Genomic DNA, 10,246 nt, shown 5'->3' with positions numbered 1-10,246 from the left:
TAAACCCTCATTTTTGTAAGGATGAACTAACTTTTATCAATCAAATATCATCGTCTTTGAGAACCTAAGGTTTATACCTTGTTTATTGGGATTCACTCCTTCTAGTTTAGCTAGAGAAGAACATCTTTGTTGGTTTACGATTAAAACCTCCATTTATCGCTTTCAATCTGTATCAAAGGGGAGAGCAAAGCATAACGAACTGAACTCTTGCAAGCGGCTTGATTGAGATATCTACAACTTGATTAGTCGGAATGAAGTGGATTCCTTGGTAAAGTCATGGACGAGCTGAAACCTCCTATCAGTTAATTGAAGAAGTAGAAGATATGATTTTCCAACTCCAGTGTTGTGGATGATGATGTACTTGTAAGATATATCTTGAAGTGAATTAATCCAAACTTGGAGGATAAAGAAAATGCTAAAATAAAAATAAAAATAAAATGGATAAATATTATAATTGGGAAGAGAAGAAGGAAGAAATAGGGTTGATAAGAAAGAATCCCAGTGAATTGAAGTTAAAAGAAAGGAGAAAGGAAGATTGGATTTGATTCCGCAAAGAGGAAAGTGGAATTTAGGAATCTCAAAATGAAACGGAGAAGATGAGAGAAGTTGGACAAGCAGGGAACGAAGAAGAGTAAGAAAGGATAAGAAAGGATTTGGTTTAACAGTTTAACTGGAAATAGAATAAGTCAACTGAAAAGTAGAACCAGCAATAGCGTTTCAAAAATTGAAGATGATAGAAAGATGAACGCAACAAAGAAGAAAACAAGACTAACACAAGTTTCCAGGACGACAAACAGAATGAAGAATAGTGTTTGGTTTCGAACAAGATGGACAGGGGAAGAAGAAAGAAGTTTGAAAAAATAAAATAAAACAGTACATCAATGATGTAAATCAATTTCATTATTCATCAATGCAACTCAATTAAAACAAGTACAAATATGAACAACATTATGGATATAACATCTAGATAAACCTTGATTTATTTTGCAGGCAAAGGAATCTTGGGGATAGGAACAAGTTCAAGGTCTACTTTCCTCCTCATAACACCTCCAAGACCATCAGTCATATCAAGTGTTTCAGCCGTGATTCCATCCGGAAATTCCCAATCAAAATGATACAATAAGTTTGCCAGAAAAAGCTCGAGGTTTATGACTCCTAACGTGATTCCGGGACATATTCTTTTTCCTGCACCAAATGGAATGTATTCAAAACACATACCATGATAATTAATTGGATTATCTCTAAACCTTTCCGGCCAAAACTTTTCGGGTTCAGTCCAAATGCTTGGATCTCTATTAATGGCCCACACATTCACGATAACTTTAGTCTTGGGATGAATATCGTATCCGCCGATTGTTCTTGTCTCGCTACATTCTCTTGGTATTAATGCCCCTGGAGGATGTAATCTTAGTGTTTCTTTCACAACTAACTTTAGGTATTCTAATTCATCAAGCCTTGATTCCTCGACCTTTCCTGTTTCGCCAAAGACTCGCCTCACTTCTTCTTGTACTTTTCTCATTTCTTTTGGGTGCCTCATTAGTTCCGCTATTGCCCATTCTGTAGTTTTGGAGGATGTATCGCTCCCAGCTCCAAACATTTCCTGCCATAGATATTCGCAGATTTGTGATCAATTTCCAAACAATTTCTCGTTTAGGGTTTGATCTTTTCTTCAAGAACAATTTATTTTTTTCAATTTTATTGTTTTGTTCTTAAAAATCTAGGCGGGGCATTAATGTATTAACTCATAGGATGATTAGACTCACATCTATGTAATCTTTGGGTCGAGTCAATAATAAAATATTAACACTGTATAATTAACTAATTAAATATTTTTTAGTTAATGATTCATATACAAATTTAGACTCTAAAATATCAAATCATAAACTCTAAAATATATAACATCAAATTATTTTCTTTGGCACATGGATAATGTTGTGACGGGGTGTAAGGTAAAATTTCTCTACTTTTTGAGGTTATATTTAGGCTTAATAGGCACCCAACCCCCTAAACTTGTAACTTTTTTTCACCTGGCCCCCTCAACTTCGGGGATATCCTCTCAACCCCCTCAACTCTCGAAAAACATCACATACATCCCCTTACACCTCTATGTTCGGTCAAAATATTGACCCGTGTAGAAAACGCGCTTGACTGTTAACCACACCAATGTCACGTGTCACTTTTTTATTAAATTTTTCCAAGTGATTTCACCTCGATGACCACTACCGCCAACCTCAGCACCTCGATTAGGCTGCGACAACAAACAGCGACAACACCTCGCATACAATAATCACTTGAAAAAATTTAATAAAAAAATGACACGTGATATTGGTGTGGTCAACAATCAAGCGTGTTTTCTATACGGGTCAATATTTTGACAGAACATATGGGTGTAAGGGACTGTATGTGATGTTTTTGGAAAGTTGAGGGGGTTTAGAGGTTGTCCCCTAAGTTGACAGAGCCAGGTGAAAAAAAGTTACAAGTTTAAGGGGTTGGATATGTATTAAACCTTATATTTATTATAAAACTATAGAGAAATTTTAAAGTGGATAGTCCCTTAGTTCTGAAAAGAAATGTATAATTTTTTATTGTATTCCAAAGGCTAAATAATTGATTAGTTCCAACATTATTATCTAATAAATTCTGTAGTTTTCATTTAGCTTTTGTTCTATACAATATTTTAGTCTTTCTATCTACTGATTTGAGCTTAATTATTAGGGAAATATTACATTTTTGTTACTTTAAAGTTAATATATTTACATTTTGATAACCCTAATTTATTTTTTTCACTTAAAATTATTATTTTAATATTAAACATATACTTTTATATTTTTGTTAAATGTGTCCCAACATTTCTTTCTCCCTCCTCTCCTATTTCTCCTATCTAATTTTAATAAAAAATATTTCAAATATTTTAGCTTATAAAAATAAAAATATATTTTTTCAAAAAATAAAAATATTTGGCGTTTTTTCACTAATACACTTCCTACGGCATCCAATCTAATTCGCAGACATGTTTTAATTGATAATATATGCAAGTGTTGTCAATCAGTTGGTGAAGATGAGGAGCATATATTTCTTCAATGTCCGATCGCCTCTGGTACATGGGAGGTATTTTTTGGTGATAATCGGATGCGGAGAGTGGGATCAATTCGAGTGTGGCTGGCAACGGAATTGAACAAATTGAATAAAATGGCAGCTGCAGCAGTGGTAATGATAATCTGGTCATTATGGAAGGCACGAAACCTATATGTCTGGGATCGAAAACGTACATCTCCAAATCGGATAGTGTGTGAAGCACAACAGGAATTAGAAAGCTGGCGGAAGGCACAAGCAACACGAGTAATTCCTATGAGTTACCTGACAGCAGCAAACGCTACCTAGCAGAGGCCACCTGAGAATCATTGGTATTGTAATGTCGACGCAGGTACGTTCAAAGAGGATGGATACTGTTCTGTTGGATTCTTAATCAGAAATCATCAGGGCCAGTGTGAATTTGCAATGCATTGTGCAATTGAGGGGCATTTTGAACCAATTATAGCCGAGGCTATAGCAGTACGTGAGGCGTTATCCTGGTTGAAATCCATTCCACAACGACGGGTTACAATTCAAACTGATTATTTATCAGTAGTGATGGCAATCACACAGCCGTCGGTGCAGTTTTCTTATTTATCTGATATCATTCAAGATTGTCTTTCTATTATGCAAGATTTAGATTTTATAGCTATTTCTTTTGTTAAACGTTCAGCGAATCAGGCAGCTCATACTCTAGCTAGGGCGGTCAGGTCTAAGTCTGTACGTAGTGAGTGGGACAGTCCTCCTACTTTTTTGTTTGATGTTCTTCGTTCAGATTTAAATTAATATAAAGTTCTTTGTTTCAAAAAAAAAAAAAAAAAAACTAAAAATATAAATACTAAATATATAAAGTGTGTTTTTAATATTTAAAATAATAGTACTGTGAAGTGTAAAATTAAAATTTACATAGAGAATAATATGTAAAATAATAGTATTGTAGTATTATTATTTTTATATACTAAAATATTGAATTATATTATTAAAATTAGACACGAGAGAGATGAAGGGAGAGATAATGACATTGCCTTGAATAATATTTTTTTAAATAATAATATAAAATTATATCTTTAATATTGAAAATAATAGTTTTTATGTGTAAAAATAAATTTTAGGTATCAAAGTTTAAACATTTAAAGTTTTGGTGTCAAAATTTTAATTTACTTTTAAAGAGCAAATTAGTCATTAATATTAGATAGGGGCTAAACTATTTAATATAAAAAAATTTAAGTACCTTCTAATGTATTATTACTATTAGAATTACTATGATTAAACAATGGGTGTCTTCTATGGTTACTTTGTTTTTCACAAAGTACCATTACTTGGTGTGTTTTCACCATTGGATCCAATGGTGAAAACATACCAAGTAATGGTACTTTGTGAAAAACAAAGTAAGCATAGCCTTTACCCTAAACAATGTATTAGTGTATTAGGTAATGATATCGACACTAATAAATTATTGGGATAAGTGTCAAATTTGACCTAACGTTTTTGGTGAGGTGCACGTTTAGCCCTATCATATGAAGTTGTCTAAATTTAATTCTAACGCTTTCAAGCAAAATCAATAGCATTACATTACTGAAAATTTGAAAAAACATGTTTAATTATTATTTAAATATCACATCGGTTTTTCCAAGCATTAATTATATCTAAAATATTTAATATGTCACTAACACAGTTTAAAAAAAAAAACTCTATTAAAATGCTAACAATTAAATCTACCAAATATAATTTAATCACACCAAAAATTGTCAAAATGTCTAAAATATTATTGCGTTGCTAATATAGTTACAAATATCCAATAAAAAATGTGCAAAAATTGTTTTACTTTAAACAAATGTTTTTTAAATTTTTGATTTAATAGTTAAATAATAGTCAAACTAATTCTATAAAATTTTCTTATAATATAACTAAACTTTCGAACTGTTCTAATTTTGACAAACTTTCATAAGTTATTACTAATTTTGCACCTTTTAATAATATTTATTTTTATTCATTTAATAATATTTTTGTTCGTCAAAACTGTTCTCTTCTCTCCCTCCCCAAAAAATTTAACTGCTCCTTCCTCTTCTCTTTAATTTTCATCAATTCTTCACCAATTTCATCCATTAATCTTTCTATTGATTGAATTTTTCTTCCTTTTCAAGTTGTAGTCTTCTATTTGAGGAGGAAGAATGAAGATTGTCTTCCTTTTTCCTCCTTGCACCATTCTGTTGTTTTATTTTTTTCTCTTTGTTCAATAAATTATAGTTGAATTGCATATATTTCATCAAATCTCTTATTCCGCTTGAATTGCATCTATTGTTTGTTATCTTTTGATTGATAACTTTATTCGTAGTCGTTTTTTACTTTTATGGATTTTGTAATAGACATAGCCTGTACTTATGTAAGGTTTTATTCCTTACTTTTCTTATTGTACTTGATGTTTTCGTATCTATAAAATGATGTATGCATTTTTATCAAAAAAAAAAAAAAAAATAAAAAAATTTGCACCTTTTAAGAATGGGTAGTATCAAATTTTAACTCTATCCTAAAAGACAATAACAGAAACCCTTTTGCCGGCATACTAACATTGATCTGAAACCTAACATTGATCTGCAGGTTTCGTATACGAGAAATTCTACTACAGATACTACAGACCGATACTGTTAATAGTCGTTCTGTTCAGATGATGCCATATCATTCAACTAAAAACCGAGACTCTTAATAGTATCATCTGAATGGAAGGATCACTCCTAAAATTAATTTCCCTATGTGACGGTTAGATCGATAAAATTTCTGCTATTCTTTCTATAGGGATGGGTTAACCAAAATTACTACAAATAAAGAAATAGTGTGAAATCAACCATGAATGGATAAATTATTTGGGAATTAACCATGTATAAATATGTGAAGGATCCAGTAAATTTAGTGTGAAAACTTACCAGAATGCAACCTTTGATGCTAGCATTCGTCAAAGGAACTTGAAGATTCCCACTTTCCTGAAAATCCAAAAGAACATCCAAAAGATTTTCAATTTCCCCCTTCCGATCTCCATTTTTCCTCTCCAATTTCTTGTCACTTATAATATCTTCAAGAACTCTGTCTGTCTTCTCATGTAACCTCACAAGTTTCGAGTATTCTCCAGTAATATAATGAAGAAATTTAAACGAAGGAAACACATCAGCAATACTATACCCAGCTCCACCCTCAACTCCACCATCAATTATATTTAACAAAGCTTGTTGATCTCCATATTTCTTCCCAATTGCAGTCATCGCCATGATTGAATTCGTTAGAGCAAAGATAGTTTTTGTAAGATTAACAGAAGTTCCTGCTTTAGAACAAAGAAACCTGATGAAATTCTCAACTTCTTGTTTCCTTACTGGTCTAAAAGATTGGACCCTTTTTGCACTAAGTAATTCTAATGTGCAGATTTTCCTCATTTGTCTCCAGTGATCTCCGTATTCACCGAACACAATGTCCATCCGATTGTAAAACACGATTTCTGCTGCGAGTACTATTGGCCTGCCGGCGAATTGGACGTCGTTGGTTTTGAGGACTTGTTTGGCTGTTTCAGCTGATGAAATTACAACAGATGGGACTTGACCGAGTTGGATGCTCATCACAGGTCCGTATTTTTTTGCTAGATCTCTGAAGCGGTGGTGAGGAAGAGCTCCGGCTACTTGAGGAATGTTTCCGATGAGTGGAAATTTCCATGGTCCCGGCGGAGGATTTGAGTTTTGATTGTGAAATTTCTTCCTCCTAATCGAGATTAGTGTGAAGATGAAGAGGAGAAAGCAGAAGAGGATGGGGATTTGCAGAAGCTCCATTTTTGTGAATTTGGAACTACACTCAGTTACTGATTATGTATGATTTTATAATATTGATTTGAGATCAGACAGTAGTCTTTTGTTGACTAAGTTGTTAATTGGATGTGCAATATATAAATTATCTTTATGTTGTTGAGTTGTCAATCTTTGGCAGTATTCGAAGTGGCTGATGCATTTCTCGGGACTGGAATAGTTGTAGGATAAACAAATTAATATCACCAGTCATTGTCTTAATTTTAATTAATTAATGAGGGGGAAACAAAGAAGGGAAAACGTTGTTGTCGTGTGACTAGAGGTCACGGGTTCGAGTCTTAGAGGCGGCCTCTTGCCAATTAAATTGGCAAGGGAAGGCTTGCCCCCAATACACCCTTGTGGTGGGACCCCTCCCCGGACCCTCGCTCAGCGGGGACGCGTAATGCGACCGGGCCGCCCTTTTTTTTTTTTTTTAATGAGGGGGAAACAAAGAAGGGAAACTAAACTAGTAGCTAATGACTTGATGAAGACTTTTTATTATTATTATTTCAGATCAAATTCCACTAAAAACAATAAGGCATTTAACCATTTTGATGTTGAAACTAAAACTTCAAAATCAATTAAGTCTCACTCAACTAATTAAAAATTATTAATTGAGTCTTCATCATATCTTAATATTAGTAATTGTGACTATTTGATATAGACTATAATAATCTTTGTGTTGGTTCAAAATTGGTTTAAGGAAGAGAGTCTAAAACTGTTCAACCCAATGATTTTCAATGAGACTTTAGTTAAACATTTTTGTTTAGAATAGTGACTCAATTGATGATTTTTTGTTAGTTTAAGGATTTCATTGATGATTTTAATAGTTTAAGTTTAGGGATTCAGATGAGTATTATGCCCAACAATAACTAATTACAAAGTTATGTTTGTAAATATAAGCTGCCTTTTAGTATCCTAGTGAGTGGCCTGAAGAGGGATAAATAATTGGTTAGAGCATCGGAGTCCAATGAACGGGGTCGGAAAGGGGAATGAATGCTCTAAAAATATTGATGACTCTGATATTATTTGCCATTTTAGAATAACCACCTTATTGGAATATAATAACTTTGATAATAGCTTAAAAGGTAGTCGTTAAAAGGTAGTTGTTGTAATCTTTGGGAATACCTTTATGAGACATATGTCACCATCTGGTTGGTCGTGATGTTCTCAAATCGTTATAACGTCGAGCGGTGCGTCTATCTTATGGCAGACGTCCTATATAATTGCTTGATATGATCCAAAGGTTCTCATTCCTTCGCCATAATGATTTTGGGCCGGTCAGTGGATATTGATCCACATGGCCCTGCCAGGTGGTGGACGTCCTTGATGTAATTGCCTCACATGATCGAAAGACTCTCCTCACTTCGTCGTACTGATTGTGGTACGAATGATGAATATTGATCCACGTGGTCTGAATGGTGGACAAACAGTTGAGTTGTGTTCTTTGGCGGTATTCGAAATTGCTGATGCATTTCTTGGGACTCGAATAGCTGTAGGAGAATAAGTACAAATTAATATAAGGAGTCCTTGTGTTAATTTTAAGAATAAATAATTTATTAGTGTCAATTTTTTTTACGTAACACACTGTTTAGTTCCATATTTTGAAAAACACATCATAATATTCATATCTTTTGTCAATGTTAACCTTTGGCTAATTTTTTCTATTTTTAACCAAAAATATCATAGCTTGAGGACAACCATAATACGATACAAAATTAGCATGTTATTCTGTTATTTTCTACTTGTCTATTTATACATAATATAATGGTTAAAAAAAGATAGAATGACCATGATGAGGGCATCCCTTCTCTAAGCCCGAGCCCGGAGCCAACAGACGAGAACAATGAGAACCGGGGGAACCGGGGGAACCAGTCCAGTACGCGGGGCGTACTCACCAAGGCGCGAAGCATGAAGGGACCAGCTTTCGAAGATGTGCCTAGAAGCTCAGGAACGCGGGGCGTACATCTATGCGCGCGGGGTGTGGATTCGGCATTGGAGAAGAACCCATCCCAGGAGGCCAAGTACGTGGGGCGTACGATTGGGATGCCATGCGTAGATCCCAACCAACAGGGCCACTAAGATGCTCCGCGTGAAGGTCATTAAGATCAGAGGCTCCAATACGCGGGGCGTGACTCCAGGAACGCCACGCGTAAAATCCTTCGTGAAGACTCTATAGGATCAGGAGCTGAGTTACGCGGGGCGTACCAAGATCCACGCGGGGCGTACTCTGCTGGAAGGATACTTCTCCTCCAAGTTTTTACCAATAGGGGACCATTACTGTTGAGGTTTATTTACTGTTTTGCCATCCAACCCTGATTACTAAACTTCCATGGACTCTTCCTTTTCCTATTCTACCCTTATACACATGTTTTGCCAAAAACCCTATTCATGGGCTTTTAGTCTTTTCTCTTCTTATTTGGGAGAGTATTTAAACTCTCTTCTTTGTAATGTTTCACAACTTTTTGATAATATTGATTTCAAAGCCTCCATTGGAGCACCAAGTTTCATCCTTGTGGGTTTATTCAACCTTCTAATTAAGCTAGAGAATTTTGTATTCTTTGTTGGTTTACGATTAAAACCTCCAGTCGATTTCAATCTACATCAGTTGGTATTAGAGCCGAGTCGTTTTCCTTCCCGGAGACTTCTTCTGGGAAATGGTTCAACCACGTATCACAAACGAAGCCACCGGATCCACGGAACAAAGAGTTGAGGCGTTAGAAGGCAACGTGAAGCATCTAATGGAGTCTCTAAGAATGTTTGAGGAATGATATGACACGAGTACCCGAGAGATTCTTCTTGCCCTTGAAGAACTAAATATCGGACACCGCAACACTCAAGCTCTTCTAACCGGAGAACCCCACTGGCGGTAAGAAGAGCACCCCTGACTTCAACTTGAGCGACAACCCACTCCACCTCCTAGGAGGGATCATGCACCACAACTACCAATGGGCCCTAGGGTTCAAGAGGTAAGACGAAACAATCTCGTAGTCATTAGAAATGTGGATAGTGATAGTAATGGGGACTTATTTAATGACTATGATATGCCTATGATTGCTAGAAATATGGGGATTAGGATGAATGATGATGTTTTGAATGATAGGCATAGGAATGACATGCATGTGAATGATGTTGTTGGTCTCGCGCATGTGCGTGCCGGGAATATAGATATTGTGCATGATAATGTTGTAGGTGGTTATGAGAGGGAGAATGTTGGGTTGAATGATCTGTATGGGGGTCAAGGCAATGAAAGAGGCGGATATGGGGAGAGAGCCGAATTTGAGAAGGGCATATGGAGGTAATTTGAGCGGGATGATGCTTTTAAGTTAAAAGTGGATTTACCATCGTTCGGG

General features: G+C 35.2%; 1 protein-coding gene across 1 annotated transcript; it reads right to left on the bottom strand.

Annotated features, from left to right (window-relative positions):
* Positions 1-830: 830 nt before the first annotated feature.
* LOC136220821 (cytochrome P450 726A27-like) lies at positions 831-6,943 on the bottom strand. Its single transcript, XM_066008630.1, has 2 exons — positions 5,994-6,943; positions 831-1,600 (listed from the first exon to the last, which is right to left on the bottom strand). Exons 1-2 carry the CDS (start codon positions 6,879-6,881, stop codon positions 980-982), a joined length of 1,509 nt encoding a protein of 502 aa, XP_065864702.1. The 5' UTR covers positions 6,882-6,943; the 3' UTR covers positions 831-979.
* Between the last annotated feature and the right edge of the window lie 3,303 nt (positions 6,944-10,246).

The sequence above is a fragment of the Euphorbia lathyris genome, chromosome 1 (genome assembly GCF_963576675.1).
Source record: "Euphorbia lathyris chromosome 1, ddEupLath1.1, whole genome shotgun sequence".
Classification (NCBI taxonomy): Eukaryota; Viridiplantae; Streptophyta; class Magnoliopsida; order Malpighiales; family Euphorbiaceae; genus Euphorbia; species Euphorbia lathyris.
The sequence above is the reverse complement of the archived record's forward strand: the minus strand, read 5'-3'. Positions and strand labels throughout refer to the sequence as shown.